Source organism: Oncorhynchus mykiss, chromosome 10 (genome assembly GCF_013265735.2).
Source record: "Oncorhynchus mykiss isolate Arlee chromosome 10, USDA_OmykA_1.1, whole genome shotgun sequence".
Classification (NCBI taxonomy): domain Eukaryota; kingdom Metazoa; phylum Chordata; class Actinopteri; order Salmoniformes; family Salmonidae; genus Oncorhynchus; species Oncorhynchus mykiss.
In genome coordinates this window covers 21,182,466-21,210,330 of record NC_048574.1, presented here as the reverse complement: position 1 = coordinate 21,210,330, position 27,865 = coordinate 21,182,466, and the positions used below count along the sequence as shown (strand labels likewise).

The following is a 27,865-nucleotide window of genomic DNA, read 5'->3' as shown; positions in this document are numbered from 1 at the left end:
ACTTGGACCATGAATTAGATCACTAACGTTAGTGTAAAGATTAATTTTATTAAAAAGATCCCGCCATTTACATTGAAAATGAAATAAAACCCCAAATCATTTAGCTTAAAATAAAAAATAAAAAAAAAGTAAAACGCACAGAATGCAAAAAAAATATTTTAAAAAAATACTGTAAAACGAGCTATTGAAATGTACATGATGGAAAAAGGAGTTTGGGAATCCTTTGTACATACAGATGAAATAATGCCAAAGCCAGAGGATGAAAAGCAAGGGATAAATTTTTAAAAAATGACAGGAGAAAGAAATCAAATACATAGACAAAGGTGTAAAATGGCTTCAAGCCCCGAGGCAAACGGGGACAGCGGAACAGGAGAGTGCAGGGAGCGGTCTCACCCCCATGGTCAGTCAGCATCAGGAGTGGGGCTTTTCCTCTGGCTCGGAGACCTGGATCGACTGAAACAAGGGATGAAGACCGTTAGCATTTTCAGTGGAGCACGACCTTAAAAACAAAGCAAGAACATTAGCATAGCTATTCCTTCAGCATAGTGCACCAGGCAGTGTGGAGAGCACTCAAACCACTAATCCTAATTTAATATATCATTGTGTTTAGATACAGGGGACAAAAATGGTAGAAACTGATAGTTGAACGATCTGGAAATCCCAATTACTACACAATAGCGAGTAATCTGGGATAAAAACTGGAAAGAGACTACATTGGTGATGCAGAAGACGGGAAAACCAGTTCAGACAGGTGATCCATTTTGACCAGTTGAATTTAACTGTCTTCAGTACCACATGCATGAATAAAAAAGTCTTACGTCAGTGCCACATGACAGAAAAAAAGTGTAGGGGTGTGAAGATTGAAGTTCAATACCTGTCCCTCTTGGTGGTGGCTGAGCGGGACTTGGACCGGGAGCGAGATCTGGAGACGCTGCGAGCCCTGGGGCGGGACACGGACCGGGAGCGGGAGCGAGATCGGGAGCGACTGCAGAGGAAACAGCATGGTGGTCAGTAGGCAAGGAGGGGACTAAATCCTCATTGCAATACTGGTTATTTTTTGTACTGGCATGCAATTTCATTCCACTTCAAGCAATAGCTAGGTTTCCCTCAAATTGTCAGATTTACACAAATACACTGCTCAAAAAAATAAAGGGAACACTAAAATAACATCCTAGATCTGAATGAATGAAATATTCTTATTAAATACTTTTTTCTTTACATAGTTGAATGTGCTGACAACAAAATCACACAAACATTATCAATGGAAATCAAATTTATCAACCCATGGAGGTCTGGATTTGGAGTCACACTCAAAATTAAAGTGGAAAACTACAGTACAGGCTGATCCAACGTTGATGTAATGTCCTTAAAACAAGTCAAAATGAGGCTCAGTAGTGTGTATGGCCTCCATGAGCCTGTATGACCTCCCTACAACACCTGGGCATGCTCCTGATGAGATGACGGATGGTCTCCTGAGGGATCTCCTCCCAGACCCGGACTAAAGCATCCGCCAACTCCTGGACAGTCTGTGGTGCAACGTGGTGGCTGGAGCAAGACATGATGTCCCAGATGTGCTCAATTGGATTCAGGTCTGGGGAACGGGCGGGCCAGTCCATAGCATCAATGCCTTCCTCTTGCAGGAACTGCTGACACACTCCAGCCACATGAGGTCTAGCATTGTCTTGCATTAGGAGGAACCCAGGGCCAACCGCACCAGCATATGGTCTCACAAGGGGTCTGAGGATCTCATCTCAGTACCTAATGGCAGTCAGGCTACCTCTGGCGAGCACATGGAGGGCTGTGCGGCCCCCCAAAGAAATGCCACCCCACATTATGACTGACCCACCGCCAAACCGGTCATGCTGGAGGATGTTGCAGGCAGTAGAACGTTCTCCACGGCGTCTCCAGACTGTCATGTCTGTCACGTGCTCAGTGTGAACCTGCTTTAATCTGTGAAGAGCATAGGGCGCCAGTGGCGAATTTGCCAATCTTGGTGTTCTCTGGCAAATGCTAAACGTCCTGCACGGTGTTGGGCTGTAAGCACAACCCCCACCTGTGGACGTCGGGCCCTCATACCACCCTCATGGAGTCTGTTTCTGACCGTTTGAGCAGACACATGCGCATTTGTGGCCTGCTGGAGGTCATTTTTCAGGGCTCTGGCAGTGCTCCTCCTTGCACAAAGGCGGAGGTAGCGGTCCTGCTGCTGGGTTGTTGCCCTCCTCCACGTCTCCTGATGTACTGGCCTGTCTCCTGGTAGCGCCTCCATGCTTTGGACACTACGCTGACAGACACAGCAAACCTTCTTGCCACAGCTCGCATTGATGTGCCATCCTGGATGAGCTGCACTACCTGAGCCACTTGTGTGGGTTGTAGACTCCGTCTCATGCTACCACTAGAGTGAAAGCACCGCCAGCATTCAAGTGACCAAAACATCAGCCAGGAAGCATAGGAACTGAGAAGTGGTCTGTGGTCACCACCTGCAGAACCACTCCTTTATTGGGGGTGTCTTGCTAATTGCCTATAATGTCCACCTGTTGTCTATTCCATTTGCACAACAGCATGTGAAATGTATTGTCCGTGTTGCTTCCTAATTGGACAGTTTGATTTCACAGAAGTGTGATTGACTTGGAGTTACATTGTGTTGTTTAAGTGTTCCCTTTATTTTTTTGAGCAGTGTATAATATTGGCATTTTACCAACAGAGGTGTTGTCATCAAACTGGCTTCTTGTGAATAAAAGGTTGTGCGTAATGACAGTGCTTTTTTAGTGCACTGTCAACTTTCATTTATTGAATTTTTTTTTTTTTTATCCATTCCATTTTTTTTACTTTGTCAATGGTTTTTGCACAAAAAGTCTGCGATAAACAAATGCACACTTGTCTTAACATGTACTCTAGCAAACAGTTTACAGATACAGTGCAGAGGGTAGGCTACATGAGATTATGGATAAGAGCAAGATCATTTGTAGTGGTCAATTGGCAGCCAAACACAGATGACCCATCTATTGGAAAGGAGCATCAAGCTTATCACGATGTACTCTCTTTCATCCACCTTGTGAAGTTAATCACAATTTATTGAAACTGTAGCCTAATATAGTGTGCACGCTTTTTTAAGTTTAAGTGAGGACCACGCCACACTACCGCAAAATTGTTATTCTATCAACAATGGCTAAGAGGGCGCCTTGAGCTTCGATAAAACATTTCAGGATTCTTCGTTTTTTTCTAGTGTTTCTCAAATTTCCTTAGTTTGTTTCGTGCATTACTATTCACACACACACACAGGTAGAACTTTTGGAATACGAATCGCTGGGTACTCACTGTCCACCTGACGACGAGGCGAGGAGCTGAGGTGCTTGAGAGTCCTACCAGAGAGTAGGCAGAAAAGACACCTAACGGCGAGGCAGACGTGGCGGGGTCTTAATCTCACTAAGATGCTGGGCAACTAGTCTTCCATTACAGATTAATTGACGACAGCTCAGCATTCAACACCATAATGCCCTCAAAGCTCATCACTAAGCTAAGGATCCTGGGACTAAACACCTCCCTCTGCAACTGGATCCTGGACTTCCTGACGGGCCGCCCCCCAGGTGGTGAGGGTAGGTAGCAACAACATCTGCCACGCTGATCCACAACACCAGAGCCCTTCAGGGGTGCGTGCTCAGTCCTCTCCTGTACTCCCTGTTCACCCACGACTGCATGACCAAGCACGACTCCAACACCATAATTAAGTTTGCAGACGACACAACAGTGGTAAGCCTGATCACCGACAACGACGAGAACCTATAGGGAGGTCTGAGACCTGGCCGGGTGGTGCCAGAATAACAACCTATCCCTCAATGTAATCAAGACAAAGGAGATGATTGTGGACTACAGGAAAAAGAGGACCGAACACGCCCCCATTCTCATCGAAGGGGCTCTAGTGGAGCAGGTTGAAAGCTTCAAGGTCCTTGGTATCCACATCACCAACAAACTAACATGGTCCAAACACACCAAGACAGTCATGAAGAGGGCACGACAAAGCCTATTCCCCCTCAGGAGACTGAAAAGATTTGGCATGGGTATTCAGATCCTCAAAAGGTTCTACAGCTGCACCATTGAGAGCATCCTGACTGATTGCGTCACTGCCTGGTACGGCAAATGCTCGGCCTCTGACCCGCAAGGCACCACAGAGGTTAGTGCTTACGGCCCAGCACATCAGTGGGGGTAAGCTGCCTGCCATCCAGGACCTTTATTCCAGGCGGTGTCAGAGGAAGGCCCTAAAAATTGTCAAAGATCCCAGCCATACTGCTCTCTATGCTGCTGCATGGCAAGCGGTACCGGAAACACCAAGTCTAAGACCAAAAGGCTTCTCAACAACTTTTACCCCCAAGCCATAACACTCCTGAACAGGTAATCAAATTACTACCCGGCCTATTTGCATTGTGTCCCGCCAACCCCTCTTTTACGCTGCTGCTACTCTGTTTATCATCTATACCTACATGTACATATTACCTCAATTAGCCCGACTAACCGGTGCCCCTCCACAGACTGTACCGGTACCACCTGTATAAAGCCTTTCACTGTTTACTCAACTGTTGGTTAGGGCTTGTAAGTAAGCATTTCACTAAGGTCTACCTACACCGGTTGTATTCGGCGCACGTGAGAAATAAACTTTGATTTGATTATAATACTCACCAATTTTCAATCATTAATGACCAAACTTTCCAAACCCAGAGCAAGGATCTCCTTCCAGTGGGACATCAGATCCTGCAACACTTTTTTTCTGAGGCTTTGCTTTCCTCCGACATCCAGACAGATGATATACAACCAGCATGTTTTACAGTTTTGAGCAGATAGGAAGCGGGCTCTCTGGCAAGAGCGGTGGGCTCTGCTTTATGACCAACACATGGTGTGTTGGTGGGAACTTGAGTTTATGCTCCGTCGACTTGGAATACTTGGTCATAAAATGTTGTCCTTTTTATCGTCGAGAGAGTTCACCAGGATTAATCGCCATAGGTGTGTACATCTCGCCCCAAGCCGACACCAAAAAGGATCTGAAAGGTCTTCATTGGACCCTGAACAAACTGGAGACTGCATTCCCGGAGGCAGAGTACACTGTTGCAGGGGACTTTAATAAAAGTAATTTGAGAACCGTGCTCCCAAATTATTACCAACACATCTGTCTAACTCACGGAAATTCTACTCTTGACCATTGCTACACACTTTTGACACAGGTATAAGGCCCTCTCCCGTCCTTTCGGAAAATCCAACCATGACCCCATCTTGCTTCTCCCCGCTTACAAAGATTCTAGAGGGAAGTTCCGATCAGGTTGGTACAGCGTTGGTCCGACCAATCAGAATTCATGCTCCAAGAAGGTTTTGATTACGTGGACTGGAATATGTTCCGGGTTGCCTCTGGATATGTCAACAAATATGCAGACTCCGTCACCGGATCCATAAAAAAAAATGCTTAGTTAATGCTTACGTATAGGATCTTTCAAAACGTACCTGAATCAAAAACCACTGATTGATAGCCAAAAAAAACAATGTATGGATACCCTTGTAGGGAAACAGATGCTGCTTATAAAACAGGGCAATAATTGACTTACGCAGATTGATCATGGCGAAACAAGTAGAGACAAAGTGGAGGAGCAATTCAGCGGGTCGGATACAAGGCGTATGTGGCAGGAACTTCTAACAAACAGATTACAAAAAGAAAGCCAGCAAAATCACAGTCACCAATGCCACCCACAAGGTAAACATTTTTCTCAAGATTTGAGCACAATGACCCTGAGCTGCCGAGGAGAGCCCACGTTGAAAACGTGGGCTACATACTCAGTCTCTCCTGAGGACATAAGTCTTTCAAAACAGGCTGCCAGCCCAGAAGGCATCTCCAGTCGTGCCCTCAGCATGTGTAAATGAGCTGGCTGTTATGTTCTGACATTTTCAATCTGCCCCTAGCGCAGGCCTCTATACTAGAGATCGACCGATTAATCAGGGCTGATTTCAAGTTTTCATAACAAATCGGTAATAGGCATTTTTTGGATTCCGATTACATTGCACTCCACGAGGAGACTGCGTGGCAGGCTGACCACCTGTTATGCAAGTGCAGTAAGAAGCCAAGGTAAGTTGCAAGCTAGCATTAAACTTCTTATTAATTTTTTTTTTTTAAACGATCATATTCACTAGTTAAACTAGTAATATCAACCATGTGTAGTTAGTTATCTAGCTTGTCCTGCGTTGCATTGGGGCGGCAGTGTAGCCTAGTGCTTAGAGCGTTGGACAAGTAACCGAAAGGTTGCAAGTTCAAATCCCAGAGCTGACATGGTACAAATCTGTCATTCTGCCCCTGAACAAGGCAGTTAACTGTTCCTAGGCTGTCATCGAAAATAAGAATTTGTTCTTAACTGACTAGCCTAGTTAAATAAAGGTAAAATAAAATATAATCAATGCGGAGCATGTTCATTTATTGAATCACAGCCTACTTGGCCAAACGGGTGATGATTAAACAAGCACATTCGAAAAAAGCACGGTCGTTGCAAACCTCAATGTATTTCTTAAAATCAATACACAAGCATATTTTTATTACCTGCATATTTAGTTAAATTCATGTTAGCAGGCAATATTATTTTAACTAGGTGCCAACTAGGTGCCACTTCTCTTGTTCTGTGCAAGCAGAGTCAGGGTATATGCAGCAGTTTGGGCCACCTGGCTCATTGCAAACTGTAACAAAGACCGTAATGAATTTGCCAGAATTTTACATAATTATGACATAGCATTGAAGGTTGTGCAATGTAACAGCAATATTTAGACTTAGGGATACCACCAGTTCGATAAAATACGGAACGGTTCCGTATTTTACTGAAAGAATAAACATTGTTTTCGAAATGTTTTCCGGATTTGACCATATTAAGCCTATGATTTGAGAGCAGTCTGATCAGTGGTAGGTAGCAGCAGGCTCGTAAGCATTCGTTCAAACAGCACTTTCCTGCGTTTGCCAGCAGCTCTTCGCTGTGCTTCAAGCATTGCGCTGTTTATGACCTCTAGCCCATCAACTCGAGACTAGGCTGGCAATACTATAGTGCCTATAAGAACATCCAATAGTCAAAGGTATATGAAATACAAATGGTATATAGAGAAATAGTCCTATAACTACAACCTAAAACTTCTTAACTGGGAATATTGAAGACTCATGTTAAAAGGAACCACCAACAAAATCATAATCGGTCTACCTCTACACCCACCTGCTTCAAGATGTCCACTATCATACCTGTGCACAAGAGAAGGAAAGTGAACCAACTGAATGACTACCGACCAGTAGCACGCACTTCCGCCATCAGTGCTTCGAGAGGCTAGTCAAAGACCATATCGCTTCCTCCCTCCTCGACCCTTTCAAATTTGCCTACCGCCCTGACAGTTCCACAGACAACGCCATTGCCCTGCACACTGCCCTTACCCACTTGGACAAAATAAATGCATGTTAAAATGTTCATTGACTACAGCTCGGTCTTCAATACCATAGTGCCCTATAATGGGGCGGCAGGTAGCCTAGTGATTAGAGCGTTGGACTAGTAACCGAAAGGTTGCAAATCTGTCATTCTGCCCCTGAACAAGGCAGTTAACACACTGTTCCTAGGCCATCATTGAAAATAATAATTTGTTCTTAACTGACTTCCCTAGTTTAAAAAAGTAAATAATGTTTTGGGGGATTTAGTTCATTTGCATAGCAAAGAGGGACTTCGCAATGAATTGCAATTCATCTGATCACTCTTCATAACATTCTGGAGTATACAAACCAGACTTGTTACAAAGCTCAAAACCCTGGGTCTGAACTCCTCCCTTTGCCACTGAGTCCTGGACTTCTTAAGGGGCCACCCCCGGCCTGTCCCTGAGGACCCTCAGTTTTCTACAGGCGTACCAGAGATCATACTGTTGGACTGTATCACAGCCTGGTACAGCAACTCCACCGCTGTGGACCGCAAGGCTCTTCAGAGGGTGATACGTGCAGCCGAACGCACCATTGGGTGCCCTACAGGACACCTACAACACCAGGTGCCACAGGAAGACCATCAGGGACACCAGCCCACGCCCTGTTCTCCCCGCTTCATCACTCAGATGCAGGCAGTACAGGAGTATGATGCTAAAAACCGAACCACTGGCCAATAGTTTCTACCCTCAGGCTGCTGAATAGCCACCCCTAGTCAGCTCTCCCGCCATGGACATTTCTCTCCTGCTCCACCTATGGTCATTCCACCCCACCAACAGCATTTACTCTGCCTCCACCCTAATGGACACATTCATTCATCACTGCCTCAGTTATTATTATGTATAGTGTTATTTATATAGTTCATTTTATAACCATTTACATTATTTTATTTCACTAGTCCTGCATGTTGAAGCTCAAAGCCTAATATTTTCATTGTACCCTGCAATCACACCTGCAACTCTGTACGTGACCATAAGACAATCTGAAACAATTGCACAAGAAATTGTTTACGCCTCAATTCACCGCATAATCTAATCACCAACAACAAAATATCCACCCCCGTCTAGCGTATTTTGTTTTGCCGACATTTAACAACTTTAGTTTCCATCAGGGTTTTGTTTATCCAACAGGTACTTTACTCAAAAAAATTGTTGAATGGAAACTTGGTTATTGGCATACATTCAACATATAGCAATTATCCGGTCTTCTAGTCAGATTGTAGATTAGGTCTACTTTAAAACGTGCCAAAGTCCTATATTATTCTCCCAAGGAATAGATTTCACCAGTAAGCTGCCTCTGCCATGACAGTACAGCCTTGGGTGCAATATAGGTTGGTTTTCAACATTGATGAAAACCCCTTAAAGGGGGCAGTGGCGACACTACACAAAATGAAAGTAGTACTTACAATCAATTTTTTATCAGTCATTACTTTCAGTTGCATAATCTGTCTCAGTAAGAGCTGGACGATGGGCCTACCATGTTGAAAGACCACTTCATTACTGACTATCGTGTATGTGAGCCTTACCTTGCTGCTCTGCGCACTGGACTTCTGGACGACCTGCGCACTGGACTTCTGGACGACCTGCGCACTGGACTTCTGGACGACCTGCGCACTGGACTTCTGGACTTGGAACGTGCTGGGGACCCAGATCTACTGTGCAAAGACAATACCCTCATCATGTTATCTATTCAAAGCCGCTCTATCCACTATAAGCAAACTAAGGGTTGGGTGCCTATAGTGCCTTTAATTAAACTCCTTGACTTGATCTACTTTGTGTTACAATTGCAATTTAATCCATATTAAATTCAGGCTGTATCTCTGACCTACACACAATAACCCATGTCGAAGTGGAATCATGTTTTTATTATTAATAAAAAATAATAGTATGAGTCAATAGGTATTCAACCCTGTTAATGGCAAGCCTAAATAGGTTCTGGAGAAAGAAAATGTGGTTAACAATTCACATAATATATTGCATGGACTCACTGTGAAATTAGTGTGTACCATGTTTTTTTTAATGACTACCTCAGCTGTTAAAAAAAACACCCAATAATAGCGTAGAATTTCAAACAGATCAACCACAAAGACCAAGGAGTTTTTCCAATGCCTCGCAAAGGGCACCTATTGGTAGATGGGTAAAAAAAATAAAAGCAGACATTGAATAACCCGTTGAGCATGGAGAAGTCCTTAATTACACTTTGGATGGTGTATCAATACACCCCGTCACTACAAAGATACACAATTGCCGGAAAGGAAGGAAACCGCTTAGGGACTTCACCATGAGGCCAAACAGTTGAGTTTTATGGCTGTGATGGGCAAAAACTGAGGATGGATCAACATTGTAGTTACTCCACAATACTATCCTAATGGACAGTGAAAAGGAAGCCTACACAAAATAAAAAAATATTCCAAAACATGCATCATGTTAGCAATAAGGCACTAAAGTAAAACTTGCAAAAGACGTGGCAGAGAAACTAATTTCATGTCCTGAATACAAAGCGTAATCTTCAGGACGAATCCAACTCAACACATCACAGAGTACCACTTCATATTTTCAAGCATAGTGGTGGCTGCATCATGTTATGGGTATGCTTGTCATCGGCAAGGACTATTGAGGACTATAAAAGGTGTGTAGTTGATTTTAAAATTCCCAAAGGGCATTCTTACCCGGTGACCTATTTTTAGAATTTTGTGTACAGAACCCTGATATAGGTAGGTAGTATTTTAGGCAATTGGAAAATAGGAATTGGGTGTAGAGCCACCTAGGCAACAGAAGGTCCGTAATGACACGATACCAACGTAAACTAGGTCCGTAATGACACGAGGTATCTGCAGTACCAATATAAACTAGGTCCATAATGACACGAGGTATCAGTGGCTACCACAAAGACTATCAGTGGACACTACCTATGTAAACTAACTGAAAGGAGATAGCAGGAAGGGGAGAGTCAGATCTACGCACATCTAGATCTGGTTATCCAACGACGGAGGGAAGCCTAATACAGCGGCGTGAGATATGAGATATTAATGTCAAAATAACAAGGAACAGAAAATAGGCAGTAGGCAAATAGGCATTTACGATCCCTGGAAAATAGCTTATAGTTAGTATACGGGTGAGACCTAATGTCCGATCGAAAGACACCTATAGATAAAGTTTCAAGAAAGGAAAAACACACAGGTTAAGAGAATTCACAATAGTAAAGGACGATAGCATTTGAGTAAAAGATTAAAGAGACACACAGATTGTGCAGGAGAGCAACTATAGTAATTGGATAACGGGAAAAGAGCAGATACATAGGTCATAGAAATACATAGATTGTGAGAATAAGCATAGTAACTACAAGGTTTTACTAACGATGGGCAGTAAATCCTCAAAGGAGGTCCAGGAATTAACCGGGGATGAGAGGTAAATCTAATGCCCAAAATGGAGAAAGTACGAATTTGAGATGTAGAAACATTTGAATGAATGATAAGGTAGATACATAAGACGTGTGTAGATAGTCTAGGGAAACAGCAGGTCGAGGGTTAAATACCTGGCTGTCTGAATCCCGGAAAAGGTAAGAAGGCAAGCGTAGAGAGGGTGAGAGAAAGTTACAAGAAGGATATCAGCAGGGGGGGAAATGATGTGCGTGTGAGACCTAATAACTTATCAAAAGTCATAATAGTAATTATTCCTAAATTCTGAGTAGGAGATAGAGTGACAAGGGCCAAGAGAGGAAAGGAAAAGATAAGGGGATATACAGGGAAAAAGAGGCAGAGACAACGAGAGAGAGGAGAATCCTCGCTGGGGAAACACTTGGACCTTTAAATTAGGGCTATATTCTGGGAATTGCCTCAGTAGAAATAGGGATATTTGCTCCCCCGTCATTTGCGTCCCCGATGGCCTGGCCAGCTGTCTAAATCGCCGTGACCCTCAACCAACCTCTCCACTCACTGGACCCTTTTGATCACTCGACTAAGCATGACTCTCCTTAACTCTCCATATTGACATATGTCTTGTCCATTGCTGTTCTGGTTAGTGTTTATTGGCTTATTTTACTGTAGAGTCTCTAGTCCTGCTCACTATACCTTATCCAACCTATTAGTTCCACCACCCACACATGCAATGACATCTCCTGGTTTCAATGATGTTTCTAGAGACAATATCTCTCTCTTCATCACTCAGTACCTAGGTTTACCTCCACTGTATTCACATCCTACCTTACCTTTGTCTGTACATTATACCGTGATGCTATTTTATCGCCCCCAGAAACCTCCTTTTACTCTGTTCCAGACGTTCTAGACGACCAATTCTTATTGCTTTTAGCCGCACCCTTATTCTACTCCTCCTATGTTCCTCTGGCGATGTAGAGGTGAATCCAGGCCCTGCAGTGCCTAGCTCCACTCCGATTCCCCAGGCGCTCTCTTTTGACGACTTCTGTAACCGTAATAGCCTTGGTTTCATGCATGTTAACATTAGAAGCCTCCTCCCTAAGTTTGTTCTATTCACTGCTTTAGCACACTCTGCCAACCCAGATGTTCTAGCTGTGTCTGAATCCTGGCTTAGGAAGACCACCAAAAATTCAGAAATTTTAATTCCAAACTGCAACATTTTCAGACAAGATAGAACTGCCAAAGGGGGCGGTGTTGCAATCTACTGCAAAGATGGACAGAACTCTGCAGGCTTACTATCCAGGTCTGTACCCAAACAATTTGAACTTCTACTTTTAAAAAACCACCTCTCTAAAAACAAGTCTCTCACCGTTGCCGCCTGCTATAGACCACCCTCTGCCCCCAGCTGTGCTCTGGACACCATATGTGAACTGATTGCCCCCATCTATCTTCAGAGCTCGTGCTGCTAGGCAACCTAAACTGGAACATGCTTAACACCCCAGCCATCCTACAATCTAAACTTGATGCCCTCAATCTCACACAAATTATCAATGAACCTACCAGCTACCTCCCCAAAGCCTTAAACACGGGCACCCTCATAGATATCATCCTAACCAACTTCCCCTCTAAATACACCTCTGCTGTCTTCAACAAAGATCTCAGCGATCACTGCCTCATTGCCTGCATCCGTAATGGGTCAGCGGTCAAACAACCTCCTCTCATCACTGTAAAACGCTCCCTGAAACACTTCAGCGAGCAGGCCTTTCTAATCGACCTGGCCGGGGTATCCTGGAAGGATATTGACCTCATCCCGTCAGTAGAGGATGCCTGGATATTTTTTTTAAATGCCTTCCTAACCATCTTAAATAAACATGCCCCATTCAAGAAATTTAGAACCAGGAACAGATATAGCCCTTGGTTCTCCCCAGACCTGACTGCCCTTAACCAACACAAAAACATCCTATGGCGTTCTGCATTAGCATCGAACAGCCCCCGTGATATGCAGCTGTTCAGGGAAGCTAGAAACCATTATACACAGGCAGTTAGAAAAGCCAAGGCTAGCTTTTTCAAGCAGAAATTTGCTTCTTGCAACACTAACTCAAAAAGGTTCTGGGACACTGTAAAGTCCATGGAGAATAAGAACACCTCCTCCCAGCTGCCCACTGCACTGAAGATAGGAAACACTGTCACCACTGATAAATCCACCATAATTGAAAATTTCAATAAGCATTTTTCTACTGCTGGCCATGCTTTCCACCTGGCTACTCCTACCCCTGTCAACAGCACTGCACCCCCAACAGCAACTCGCCCAAGCCTTCCCCATTTCTCCTTCTCCCAAATCCATTCAGCTGATGTTCTGAAAGAGCTGCAAAATCTGGACCCCTACAAAAGCCGGGCTAGACAATCTGGACCCTTTCTTTCTAAAATTATCTGCCGAAATTGTTGCCACCCCTATTACTAGCCTGTTCAACCTCTCTTTCGTGTCGTCTGAGATTCCCAAAGATTGGAAAGCAGCTGCGGTCATCCCCCTCTTCAAAGGGGGGGACACTCTTGACCCAAACTGCTACAGACCTATATCTATCCTACCATGCCTTTCTAAGGTCTTTGAAAGCCAAGTCAACAAACAGATTACCGACCATTCCGAATCTCACCATACCTTCTGCTATGCAATCTGGTTCCAGAGCTGGTCATGGGTGCACCTCAGCCACGCTCAAGGTCCTAAACGATATCTTAACCGCCATCGATAAGAAACATTACTGTGCAGCCGTATTCATTGATCTGGCCAAGGCTTTCGACTCTGTCAATCACCACATCCTCATCGGCAGACTCGACAGCCTTGGTTTCTCAAATGATTGCCTCGCCTGGTTCACCAACTACTTCTCTGATAGAGTTCAGTGTGTCAAATCGGAGGGTCTGTTGTCCGGACCTCTGGCAGTCTCTATGGGGGTGCCACAGGGTTCAATTCTTGGACCGACTCTCTTCTCTGTATTCATCAATGAGGTCGCTCTTGCTGCTGGTGAGTCTCTGATCCACCTCTACGCAGACGACACCATTCTGTATACTTCTGGCCCTTCTTTGGACATTGTGTTAACAACCCTCCAGGCAAGCTTCAATGCCATACAACTCTCCTTCCGTGGCCTCCAATTGCTCTTAAATACAAGTAAAACTAAATGCATGCTCTTCAACCGATCGCTACCTGTACCTACCCGCCTGTCCAACATTACTACTCTGGACGGCTCTAACTTAGAATACGTGGACAACTACAAATACTTAGGTGTCTGGTTAGACTGTAAACTCTCCTTCCAGACCCATATCAAACATCTCCAATCCAAAGTTAAATCTAGAATTGGCTTCCTATTTCGCAACAAAGCATCCTTCACTCATGCTGCCAAACATACCCTTGTAAAACGGACCATCCATTTGGCGATGTCATTTACAAAATAGCCTCCAATACCCTACTCAACAAATTGGATGCAGTCTATCACAGTGCAATCCGTTTTGTCACCAAAGCCCCAAATACTACCCACCATTGCGACCTGTACGCTCTCGTTGGCTGGCCCTCGCTTCATACTCGTCGCCAAACCCACTGGCTCCATGTCATCTACAAGACCCTGCTAGGTAAAGTCCCCCCTTATCTCAGCTCACTGGTCACCATAGCATCTCCCACCTGTAGCACACGCTCCAGCAGGCATATCTCTCTAGTCACCCCCAAAACCAATTCTTTCTTTGGCCGCCTCTCTTTCCAGTTCTCTGCTGCCAATGACTGGAACGAACTACAAAAATCTCTGAAACTGGAAACACTTATCTCCCTCACTAGCTTTAAGCACCAACTGTCAGAGCAGCTCACAGATTACTGCACCCGTACATAGCCCACCTATAATTTAGCCCAAACAACTACCTCTTTCCCAACTGTATTTAATAAATTTATTTATTTTGCTCCTTTGCACCCCATTATTTTTACTTTGCACATTCTTCCATTGCAAAACTACCATTCCAGTGTTTTACTTGCTATATTGTATTTACCTTGCCACCATGGCCTTTTTTGCCTTTACCTCCCTTCTCACCTCATTTGCTCACATTGTATAGACTTGTTTATACTGTATTATTGACTGTATGTTTGTTTTACTCCATGTGTAACTCTGTGTCGTTGTATCTGTCGAACTGCTTTGCTTTATCTTGGCCAGGTCGCAATTGTAAATGAGAACTTGTTCTCAACTTGCCTACCTGGTTAAATAAAGGTAAAATAAAAAATAAAATAAAAATGTCAATAGTATTGGTGGTCCAGCGGTAGAATTCTTACCTACACCACGGGAGACTCGGGTTCACATCTCAGCCTATGCACCAAGACTACAATTTGGGTTTCTGATTGTAATTCAACGATTGACATGTTTTGCCTGGAAAGATATGGTTGTTTATGTTCGTTTAAGATAAACGGAACGTTTTAATAGCTTGTTTAGGTTAAATTGAGAGATGAATTCATTCTAAATAATAGCGAGGCGATGTAATACGGTGTCTGTTGTCTAAATGATCTGCTGGAATAACTATTGAGAATGGAGTCGTATTTAAATTACTGGATCATAGAAGCGACAGTTACCCAAATTTAATGAATTCTAAATAATAGCGGAGAGATAATTGCGATAGAGTTATGCCCATCGAATTGTGTTATTATTCTTATGGATTGACTGATGTAGGTTATACATTTGGTGACTTAATTGTTACTTTTAAGTATTGGACATTTCATAAGTGTGAAGCCGAAAAAGAAGGGACAGTTGTAAAGTTTAGTTTTAATCGTACGATAGCGGTAAGGCAGAATGTTGTTGGAGGAGAGGTTATATTTTTGTCCACTGGAGTTGGTTAGAAGAGGAGTTAGTCGCGCTCACTGGGCAATATTTGGCTGTAAGAGATTCAGGTCTGAATAGTTGAATCGTACAAGTTGTGATAGTTTCTGGTTATTGGTTCGCTTGTTTAGGTTATTGATTCTTGGTTTGATAACTTCCTGTTCAATTTCACTGGTGTTAAGGTATTCTAACATTATAATCTGTTTCCATTACGTGGAACAATGTCAGGTCAGTAAAGTGGATTGCAGGTTGAGTTCATTTTATTTTACAGGGACAGTGCACATTAATCACAGTTGTGTGGGTCTAATGGCAGGGTATTCATGTCAAGCATTTTGAGAGACTTGTTAGCAGACAGACTGAATGGGTTTTAATGTTGCAAAGCAAGCTTGGGCTAAACTAGTCAAGTAGTAGGGGAATTTCATAGATTTAAAGTACAGTATTGTATCCAAGGGAGCATGCTCAATTAAGTACATATAACCATTGATGAAATTTAAAACTAATGGTTGGAGGTAGTACAATGAGAAGATATCACTATTATTAGGTTTTGTTTGCGTTTCTGAATGAATGCTGACCATGGGTTTTTTTCTGTGAAAAGGAGTGCTTGTCTTTCTTTTGATGAGATCGAGGCATATTTCTACCAAATTGAAATGGCCTGGAAATGTTTTGTTTGTTTAGAACCTGGGGGTTGTCTTTGGGTTTGAGGAGATTTCCATTTTTCATAGTCTATCTTAACCTCTTAGAGCTCTAGGGGCGCTATTTCATTTTTGGATAAAAAACGTTCCCGTTTTAAGCGCGATATTTTGTCACGAAAAGATGCTCGACTATGCATATTCTTGACAGTTTTGGAAAGAAAACACTCTGAAGTTTCAGAATCTGCAAAGATTTTGTCTGTAAGTGCCCCAGAACTCATTCTACAGGCGAAACCAAGATGATGCATCACCCAGGAATTAGCAGAATTTCTGAAGCTCTGTTTTCCATTCTCTCCTTATATGGCTGTGATTGCGCAAGGAATGAGCCTACACTTTCTGTCGTTCGCCCAAGGTCTTAGCAGCATTGTGACGTATTTGTAGGCATATCATTGGAAGATTGGCCATAAGAGACTACATTTTCCAGAGGTCCGCCCGGTGTCCTTTGTCTAAATTTGTGCGTAATCTTCAGGTGCGGTCATTTTCTCCTGGGATTCAGGAGAGAAAGCATGTATCCAAGAACGATGTATCAATGAAGAGATATGTGAAAAACACCTTGAGGCTTGATTCTAAAAAACGTTTGCCATGTTTTCAGTCGATATTATGGAGTTAATTTGGAAAAAAGTTTGCGTTTTGAGGACTGAATTTATGGATTTTTTTTGGTAGCCAAATGTGATGTATAAAACGGAGCTATTTCTAATACACAAGGAATCTTTTTGGAAAAACTGAGCATCTGCTATCTAACTGAGAGTATCCTCATTGAAAACATCAGAAGTTCTTCAAAGGTAAATGATTTTATTTGAAGGCTTTTATGTTTTTGTTAATGTTGCGTGCTGGATGCTAACGCTAATGCTAACGCTAAATGCTAACGCGAAATGCTAACTCTAGCTAGCTACTTTTACACAAATGATTGTTTTCCTATGGTTGAGAAGCATATTTTGAAAATCTGAGATGACAGTGTTGTTTACAAAAGGCTAAGCTTGAGAGATGGCATATTTATTTCATTTCATTTGCGATTTTCATAAATAGTTAACGTTGTGTTATGCTAATGAGCTTGCTGATAGATTTACACAATCCTGGATACAGGGGTTTTTTCATAGCTAAACGTGACGCAGAAAACGGAGCGATTTGTCCTAAACAAATAATCTTTCAGGAAAAACTGAACATTTGCTATCTGAGAGTCTCCTCATTGAAAACATCTGAAGTTCTTCAAAGGTAAATGATTTTTTTGAATGCTTTTCTGTTTTTTTGTGTAAATGTTGCCAGCTGAATGCTAATGCTAAATGCTACGTTAGCCATCAATACTGTTACACAAATGCTTGTTTTGCAATGGTTGAGAAGCATATTTTGAAAATCTGAGATGACAGTGTTGTTAACAAAAGGCTAAGCTTGAGAGATGGCATATTTATTTCATTTCATTTGCGATTTTCATGAATAGTTAACGTTGCGTTATGGTAATGAGCTTGAGTCTGTATTCACGAACCCGGATCCGGGATGGGGAGATCAGAAAGGTTAAAAAGGGGTATACACACACATATGGAATATTATAAGTTTTATTTTCTGAGTTAATTAAACACGTGAATTCTTTTGATAAAGGGAATGTTCTGGAAACCTGGGATACATGTAGAAAATGTTTGGTTTTTCATTAATTTGTATAATATAGTAGGAAACACGACTATAAAAAGGTGGTATGACTTTTGACCTCTATCATGGCTTTCCTTTGTGGTCTGATCAGCCTCATGGGAGGGCCATTTGGATAATGAATTTATTGTACATTTGTAAAACTGATTTCAAGGTAAATTGTGTAATTGATAATTATGAACGAGTTTATTTGTAACTTGAACCAATGAGAAGAAAGAAATGGCATAGCCTTGGATTAATGGTAGACTTATGCAGCCCCGTTGGGAAGGCCCATACCAGGTTCTGTTAACCTTTTGTGACTAGGGGGCAGTATTTTCATTTGGATAAAAAACGTTCCCGTTTTAAACGGGATATTTTGTCACGACAAGATGCTCGTATAATTGACAGCTTTGGATAGAAAACTCTGACGTTTCCAAAACTGCGAAGATACTGTCTGTGAGTGCAACAGAACTGATGTTACAGGCGAAACCCAGATAAAAATCCAATCAGGAAGTGCCGCATTTTTTGAAAGCGTTTCATACCAATGACTCCTTATATAGCTGTGAATGGGCTACGAATGAGCTTACGCTTTCTACGTATTCCCCAAGGCGTCTACAGCATTGTGACGTCTTTTTACGCATTTATGTTGAAGGATGATGGCTCCCGCAGAAAATCTTGCATAAAGTACTGAGGTAGCCATTATTCCAACCGCTTCAATTGAGAAACCAATTGTCCCGACGGATATATTATCGAATAGATATGTGAAAAACACCGTGAGGATTGATTCTAAACAACGTTTGCCATGTTTCCGTCGATATTATGGAGCTAATTAGGAAAAAAGTTTGGCGTTGTGGTGACCGCATTTTCCGGTCGATTTCTCAGCCAATTGTGAAGAACAAACGGGAGCTATTTCGCCTACAAAAATAATATTTTTGGAAAAAAGGAACATTTGCTATCTAACTGAGAGTCTCCTGAGTGAAAACATCCGAAGTTCTTCAAAGGTAAATTATTTAATTTGATTGCTTTTCTTATTTTCGTGAAAATGTTGCCTGCTGCTAGCAGAGCCTAGCATAGCATTATGCCATGATAAACTTACACAAATGCTTGTCTAGCATTGGCTGTAAAGCATATTATGAAAATCTGAGATGACAGTGTGATTAACAAAAGGCTAAGCTGTGTGGCAATATTTTTCATTTGTGATTTTCATGAATAGGAAGATTTATGTCCGCTGCGTTATGCTAATTAGTTTGAGGCGATGATTACGCTCCCGGATCCGGGTTTGAGTCGCAAGAAGTTAAACCACTGCCTTTTCCACTAGAATAGCTGAGTCACTTGGGTCCACGTTACCCACTGCAAGAATGTACACATGATCACACACACACACAGAGTTAGGAGAAGAACCAAGTACCAACAGGTTCCGGGGGTGACCTCCTTAACGAAGAATTCCTATCCCGACCGTTCATCACTGTGGGTGATCCTAGAAGTGTGAGTATGGGGTGGTACCTAGCAGACCAACTAAGGGCAGGAGAGGGTTGGCGGTTTTTGGGAAGAGTAGGGTCTCTGAGCTGCATCCTAGTCTTTGAAACCTCTCCGATACATCCAGATCCACCACCGCGGGTATTAATTATAGGACACCATTGTCATTGATAAAAAGTAAAAGACAAACTATAATACACCGATGAGTGTCTTACAGAATAAGGAGTCAAAGAAGAACAAGATGTAGGATTTAAGGTAAACATTAAGCAATTCCCTAGGAAAGCAAATAACTTTACAGGGATTGGGTTGGCCAGATTGACGTACTCGGCCAAACCACCTCGGTTCACTTGAACTCCGGATGAGTACCAGTGTTATAGATACAAGAATGGCACTGACAACTTAGATGATTTTAATGGCTGAAAGGTAATCGTTAATGTGACTGACTTAGGTTTGGAAGTACAGGAGACAATTCTTAACCTCACAGCACCTGCTCGTACCAGCAAAGGACGCATACGACAGAAACTACCAAAAAGGGTGGTCAGGAACTTGCGCCCCGGGGTTATTGGTCCAACCAGTTCGAGTTAGTCAGAGGCCAGTTATAGGAGGCTAAAGTAGGCACAGGAGTTTTGACCAGGATGGGAGTTTAGATGGATGCTATTGGCATCCTCAGGGAAGTTCCAAATGAAGCAAATAGGTGAAGGCTTTACCACTACATTATTTTGGTGGTGGACAATAAATAAAAATGTGGATTGGATTAATGACATCTACTATAATCAGAGATTTATGAATGATACTGGGGATGCAGTAAAGGGGTTCCCTGACCAATTATCCGCCACTTCCCTCATGGCCTGGTAAAATAGACTGACTCTCGATATGTTAATTGGCAGAAAAGGGCGGGTAGGTAGAATGATTGGGGTTCATTGTTGTACGTTTATTTTTTGATAATACAGCTCCAGACGGATCAGTGACCAAGGCCCTGGCTGGTTTAACCACATTGGCTCACAAATTAGCAGAGAACTCTGGGGTGGATAATTCTCTTACAAATTGGTTTGACAGTATGTTTGGGAAATGGAAAAATGTCATCATCACTGTTGTGGGCAACTTTCACCTGTATGAGTGTGTTGGTTCTGTGTGGATGTTGTTGATTCCGTGTATGAGAGGTTTGATCACCAGGACTCTGGAGAGGTCAGTGACGCAACAGATGGTGAGGTACGGACCGATTCCGAGCTCTGGTCAGTGGGATGACAAATACAGGCCTGCAGGCCTAGGAGATGGCTCTGTTTATTTTAACTACGAGGAGCCTATGTTGGATGAGACTATTTTTAATGTGTAGACTTTTTTTTATGAAGATAGGATTTTTATTACAATTAATTTGATATAGGCCTATAACAGTCATTGATGAATATCAAATATACATACATACATGTATTGGTTTGAAATATTCTTGGATACCATTTATGTCTCCATATAGTGTTTGATGTATTAGTGTGTATTATTTAGTCATTAAGGGTGGATTGTTAGTGATTTAAATGTATGAAATTGATTAGAATCATACAATTATTATCTGATGTTCTAGTGCAGTTTTAGTCAGTAAAATGTTATATATATATATATATATATATGCGAGTGTAGTTTTAGTCAGAATTAGGGTAAAACAATATATCTGTACAATATGTCTTTATAGTATCTTAGACTGCCTGAGCAAAATTCGGTGCCGACCTAGCTAGAGATTTGGGAGAGGACAGGGAGTACTTCTCAAGGTCTCCCTAATCTTTGTTGGCTGGGTAGCGATACAGTATGTGCATAGGATACCTACTGTTTGTGTGTGAATGTAAGTGCGTAAGGAGCCAGTACAAAATGAATGGTTTTGTACAACGGACTAGCGCTCTCGTGAATAAACATTTTGACTATCATAGCTGAGCCTCAGTCTGTTTCATTCAACCAGAATCTTACAAATTCTGAGTTGCAGACAGTAGTTTAATTGAAGTAGTTTATGAACATTGAGAACATAATTCTCGTGACAAGTTTCTTCCACTTTAACAGATTATTGTGTAGATCGTTGACAAAAGACAAATCTATTTTAATCCCACAACCTAGAAAAATCAAGGGGTGTGAACACTTCCCGAAGGCACTCTAGTTGGGATGATAGCTACAAACTAAGTCAGAAAAAAATACAATAAAGAGAAAAATATGTTCACCAATTTCTGCAGTAGATTAAGTCTTACCTGTTTTTGCACTTTGAGTATGATGGGGATTTATAACACCTAGTGGCAGGAGATAAGGGAACTCAAAGCTATTAACAGCAATTAAGAGAAGACTGATCTGAATCAGTCAGGTAGGTTTCTTCGAATTTCAGACAGGTTCGAGTTCGGCTAGAACAAGAACTGATCAAATAAAGAGACCAAGTCTTTCAAAAGATAGTTTGACCCTTAGAGTCAACTTGCAGGGGTCCTTTTGACACACAGAACCACTCACCGGTCGCGGCCGTTGCTTCGGCTGCGTGAGCGGTAACGCCTTCCCCTGGACCTTGACCGTGAGCGGGACCTGCGAGAGGATCATTGATCAAATATGTGCAGTAGAAAGGTGTAGCATTTAAAGACATGTATGATGCCTCCACAAAAAAGTACATTCTCTTGGAGCCACCATGTTGTTGAATGTCATTCAACAAAAGTAACATTCCAATAACAGTGGGGAAGACCGCCTCTACACTACCTGCTGCGGCGGCCACCACCCCTCTTGCTAAAGCGATAGCAGTCATATGCATAATGGCCATTCTCGCCACATTGGTAGCAGCGGTCGTTGGGGTCGAAATGCCGGCGGCTGGGGCGGTCGTGGCGTGACTTGCGAGACATACCCGTTGACAACTCCACTCTTATGCGGGCACCACAGAGCACTCTGAAACATGACAATGGTTTAAGAATAGACAGCATTTTGGGGCATACAACTGGGGGGAAAAAAATGTGAAAAAATATTTAATGTTGAAGACCAAGTGTCATAGATTGAGCCCTTTGAATCCAATCAATACTGTGCTGCTGCTGTAAGCAATTCAACCGCACGTGTACTCACTTGCCATCCATGCCCTTTGTCGCATCCTCAGCATCTCTGGGATCTTCGTACTCGACAAAGGCAAAACCAGGTGGGTTCCTGGCCACCCAGACACTGCGCAAAGGTCCATAGTAGCTGAACGCCCGTTCCAACTCCCCCTTGGCAGCACCGTTGCCTAGATCACCTACATACACCTTGCAGTCAGTGTTGCGCGAGGAGCTTCGTGATGACGAGTAGGACATCTTAAAATCTGAAACCAGATAAAGGAGTGGCAAACAGACATTGAAGCCCCATGCAGATCTCCAAAACTAGCATGGCCTTTTGAAGTGGGTAGGAAATAATCACCAACTTATCATTTTATGAAAATATTGAATTTATCCAGAAGCCCATGTTATGGGAACACCCTGTCAACAATGAAATAGTTTCAGCGCACGCTACAAAGAGGCAAAATCAAGATGAGCTAGCTAGCTACAACATTAGCTAACATTAAAAGGCAACCGCACTTGGCCTCTTATTAAATAAAAAAACAAATTTGTGTGGCTGTAGACAGCCTGATGTCTTGATTTAGATTTGGCTAATTAAGAAATGATGTGTGTTAGTTTGATGTGTGTGTTTGCAGGTGGCATGAGTTGCTGGTGTGCAACCGTGGCTAAGTTGGTTTGGCTAAGTTGGTTTTTACTTTGAATCGCTGGGGCTAGTCAGGGACCGTCAATAAATTACACAGTAAATTATATTTTCATGTTGCACACCTTTTAGTTCTCAAACGCTTTCAATATTTGTTTAAGAATTTCTGCAATTTAGTTGGTTTGAGGTTAAGGCATTAAAATTTGGAGCTATTTGGAATGTTATTGTCCCATGTACACAAATTTACTGATGGCCCCTAACTAGCCCCAGAAGGATATGCAAAGTCAACCCAAATTTACCACAGGAATTACAAATCGGGCCACGTGCAAAGGCTCCCGAGTGGATTAGCGGTCGAAGGCACTGCATCTCAGTGCTAGAGGCGTCACTTCAGGCACCCTGGTTTGAACCCAGGCTGTATCACAACTGCCGTGATTGGGAGTCCCATTGGGCGGCGCACAATTGGCTCAGCGTTGTCCAGGTTTGGCCGGTGTAGGCCGTCATTGTAAATAATAATTTGTTCTCAACTGACTTGCCTAGTTAAATAAAGGTCACACACACCAAATTGATCACTATTTGTGTGCTGCCAGTAGGTTTGAATCAAACCCAAACAGGGTTGCTATATCAGCAGCTTTCCCGCCAAATTAGGCTACTTTGAAAAGTATGTTGCGGGTGGGTGAAAATGTATTGGTCGCGGGTTTTTGAGCTACGTCAAAATTCCAGTGCGGCCATCATGGCATCAAATTATTATTTATTTTATCTGTGCCCTGCTACTACTGACTATCAGGAAGTGAGGCAGGTGGTTGCTAAGAATGAGTGGTGCGGAGGGCTGTGTGTGTTGAGAAAGATCTGCAGCAGAGTCAAGTATTCGAGAAAAGCAGCACAAGTTGCTTCCTGACCACCCAGAGTCCTACCAATCATTACTAGAGCCTACACAGCAGGGGAGATAAAATGAGAAATAATCATCCAACAGTTCCAGAGAGGATTGAATATTGTTCTTTCTCTCTGGGTATGTTATATAGTCAGGGATGGTCCAAACAGACTCAATGACAGCCCTGGGACGATAGATCCAAAATTCATTCAACTAGGCCTACTGTACATAAAACACATTTTAAAAAAGCAATGAGGCTGATGCAACAGATCAGAAAGTTTAGCTTAAAATGTTGATATCAACTATTATTTCTACACATTACAAGCACAGCAATGCACACACAGGAGTAGGCGATGGACAAATGTTCCTAAATACAAAAAGCACCTCACACACGTGTAGTTTCAATGTTGCAGAGTTTAAAATAGCCATTCAAATTTTTGAAAGAGGGGAGATCTACAGATGCAACAAGGGTTACTAAAATGACTACGATTGTGAATGCCGACTGCCTTCGCTCAGATTGCAAAGTGGGCGATGTGCGCCGGCCTTTCTCTCAGCTTGTGACCATTTGATCTGAAGAACCTGTGCCTCAATGACATCACCAGAACCAAGACTTTAGACGTTAATGTGAATTATCCTACATTATAATTTTAAAACATGACCGCTGTTTAGCCTGTATGTATGTAATTAAAAGTCTCAAGTTTGGTTACATTTCTGGCATATCCCTCATGTAAGCGTCACTGTGGACATGAGGCTGCAAGTAGCCAATAAAACCTAGGCTATACTTTTACATGTAGTCTAATTGTGTACAATTATGCAAAATAGATTTAAGTATTATTCCAATGTTGGTCTTTTTAGGGGCAATCCTTTTAATGTCAATTGTTGGCTCAGTTGACATACCCATTTATCAATTTCAGTAGTAGGCTACCAGTAAACATTTTTTTAAATCTGGTACTGGTCATCTTCAGTTCGGGACGTTTTAAATTGCACTTTGGGATGATGGTGAAAAAAAAGTTTGCCTCAAGCCCTGTATGTAGCACTAGCTAGCCAACATTGGCTAGAAAGTTGAAGCCAGGAAAGAGAGGAACAGATTAACTTCATTACTGGCTATAAAATTGTCGTAGTAGCGACCGAATAATAGTATAATAAAACTTGATGTACTGGACTCACGATGGAAAGGAAAGAGGGACGAGAGCCACCTAGCTCGAGGGATTATGACTGGGGAAAAATAAAAATCAAGCTGCCTGCAGCCACATGAATGTAAAATGTTTTATTTAATAAAACCAAACTGTTGGGGCTTTTCGGTTTTTATACTCCAGTTTAAAAATCAATTTTAAAGCAATGTGCCTTGTTACACCATTTCACAATGTTTTCTTAACCATTCATATCGTTCAGATTAAATAATTTATGTGACGAACCAATATCAGAAAGGGCAAAATGCTGAGAACCAGGTAAATTCATTTTACCAGTTGTATTAGAATTGTCATTATGGAGACACATTATGGATAAATGTGGGAACTCCTCTCTAGCAGCGAAAAATGTTGGCCTAGTTCTCAGGCCTTGTGGGCGGACTTTGAGTAACTAGCTGGTCAGCCAGACATGTACTTTTTGATAACCACATAACGTTAACTAACAACTGTAACTAATGTATTACAAGTAACAGTAATTAGTTACTATGGGTAAATGTGTAATTAAGCCGGGACCAATGCACACAATTAGCTCGCTTGCTAGCACCAGTGTGTGCCGTACAAAAAGTGCGCGTACTGCGCTTGTTAGAAATGATAGGCCGCACATTGGTTTCATACGACTTTGTTCACCAAATAAGGCTATACAAGTAGGATAAATATCACGATATAAAACACAGACTGCTTTATATTTACCCCAAGCATGTTTGATATCCTAAATGTGATTTAAAACAATTTGTCGAAAACGCAGCTTGGACCACCATATTCAATGGCTGCCATATTCACTTGATGCAGATAGCTATGCTAACACTAGCCGCCTCAACTCAGCGAGTGAATGAACACCGTTTCCCGGTTGGCCTCAGACGTCAGATGAAAACACGAGTAAGAAAATGTGATACTTTTCAAGAGTTTATACATTTAATTAATGTCGTCTTTATTTCCTTAGCGTAGTTACAAATCAATCCGGGCACTCACCTTTTCCAGGTCCACCTTTCCCGTATTGACCTAGCTGTTAGCTCTTCACATAGAGCAGCAGCACGTTTTACAGATAGCCCAGAGAAGGAAATACCGCCAGCCTTCCCTGGCCAACCGGAGAGCGCTTCTTCTTTCGGTTTCAAGGAGGAGGGATTTCCTCAATAGTAACATCCCATTGGTTCCTACAAACACTATGCACGGTTTCCACTAGATACAGATACAAACTCAAAATTGGTGTAAAAATTTATGGGAAAAAAAAAAAAATTGGAACGAGTGACGACTACTAGTCATGGTAAATACTATTGACACGTCACACGCCAATTATACATTAACGTTGAATGGACTATTCCACAAGTAAACAAAATGGACTATTAAAATAAACAGGTGGATGGATGAATGAAACATTTTACAAAATTGGGTCTGGCTCCAGCCTAGCCCTTGAACATGACTCGAGCTTGAGGTAGTCACCTCATACAAGTACTTGGGAGTATGGCTAGAAGGTGCACTGTCCTTCTCGCAGCACATATCAAAACCACAGGCTAAAGTTAAATCTAGACTTGGTTTCCTCTATCGTAATCACACCTCTTTCACCCAGCTGCCAAACTAATCCCGATTCAGTTGACCATCCTACCCATGCTAGATCATGGAGACATAATTTATAGATCGGCAGGTATGCTCTCGAGCGCCTAGATGTTCTCTACCATTTGGCCATCAGATTTGCCACCAATGCTCCTTATAGGACACATCACTGCACTCTATACTCGTCCGTAAACTGGTCATCTCTGTATACCCGTTGCAAGACCCACTGGTTGATGCTTATTTATAAAACCCTCTTAGGCCCCCCTCCTCCCTATCTGAGATATCTACTACAGCCCTCATCCTCCACATACAACACCCGTTCTGCCAGTCACATTCTGTTAAAGTTCCCCAAAGCACACTCATCCCTGGGTCGCACATCTTTTCAGTTCGCTGCAGCTAGCGACTGGGATGAGCTGCAACAAACACTCAAACTGGACAGTTTTATCTCAATCTCTTAATTCAAAGACTCATGGACACTCTTACTGACAGTTGTAGCTGCTTTGCGTGATGTATTGTTGTTTCTACCTTTTTGCCCTTTGCACTGTTGTCTGTGCCCAATAATGTTTGTACCATGTTGTTGCCATGTTCTGTTTCTACCATGCTATGTTGTTGTCTTTAGGTCTCTCTTTATGTAGTGTTGTGTTGTCTCTCTTGTCGTGATGTGTGTTTTGTCCTACGTTTATATTTTATGATTTATTTTTAATCCCAGCCCCCGCATGAGGCCTTTTGCCGTTTGGTAGGCCGCCATTGTAAATACGAATGTTCTTAACTGACTTGCCTAGTTAAATGAAGGTTAACTAAAAAATTAAATAAAAAGACTCTCAGTTATATTACATTCAGTGGCGACCCGTCATTCAGGGCAGGTGGGGCAGAGACCCACCAGTTTTGAGCCCAACATTTCTAGCACTTGCCTGTTTCGCATGTTATTTTGGCATTAATATGTGTCACATATCTGTTTGCAACAAATATATATATTTGAGTTAATAAAGCCGCATACAAACATGGTTTCTTTTTTGTTTTCTTGACTAAGGCAGCTCCAAAATGCAGGTGTCACAACCTAGCTCAGTGCTTTCTGTGGTGGTGGTGGGGCAAGCCAGCAGAAAATATGGAGCGTTGCGCCGTGATTGGCTCAGTGTTC

General features: G+C 42.4%; 1 protein-coding gene across 2 annotated transcripts; it reads right to left on the bottom strand.

The window, feature by feature from the left end:
- Positions 1–28: 28 nt before the first annotated feature.
- On the bottom strand, positions 29–26,349 carry LOC110533497 (serine/arginine-rich splicing factor 7). 2 transcript variants are annotated; one of them, XM_036989888.1, is made up of 7 exons: positions 26,149–26,349; positions 22,522–22,750; positions 22,168–22,350; positions 21,931–21,999; positions 8,988–9,116; positions 875–985; positions 29–453 (listed from the first exon to the last, which is right to left on the bottom strand). In XM_036989888.1, exons 2-7 carry the CDS (start codon positions 22,740–22,742, stop codon positions 402–404), a joined length of 765 nt encoding a protein of 254 aa, XP_036845783.1. In that variant the 5' UTR covers positions 22,743–22,750; positions 26,149–26,349; the 3' UTR covers positions 29–401. The 2 variants fall into 2 exon arrangements, with proteins under 2 accessions (XP_036845783.1, XP_036845784.1); XM_036989889.1 differs by having other exon boundaries at positions 8,988–9,113; positions 26,149–26,306.
- Between the last annotated feature and the right edge of the window lie 1,516 nt (positions 26,350–27,865).

What these genes read in the sequence shown, in the direction of transcription:
- LOC110533497 (XM_036989888.1), bottom strand. Translation starts at nt 22,742, where the DNA reads ATGTCCTACTCGTCATCACGAAGCTCCTCGCGCAACACTGACTGCAAG. An exon ending in ACAAAGGGCATGGATGGCAA is followed by an intron (nt 22,351 to 22,521) that starts GTGAGTACACGT and finishes GTCATGTTTCAG; the next exon opens with AGTGCTCTGTGGTGCCCGCA. An exon ending in CCAGTGCGCAGAGCAGCAAG is followed by an intron (nt 986 to 8,987) that starts GTAAGGCTCACA and finishes TTTCCTCTGCAG; the next exon opens with TCGCTCCCGATCTCGCTCCC.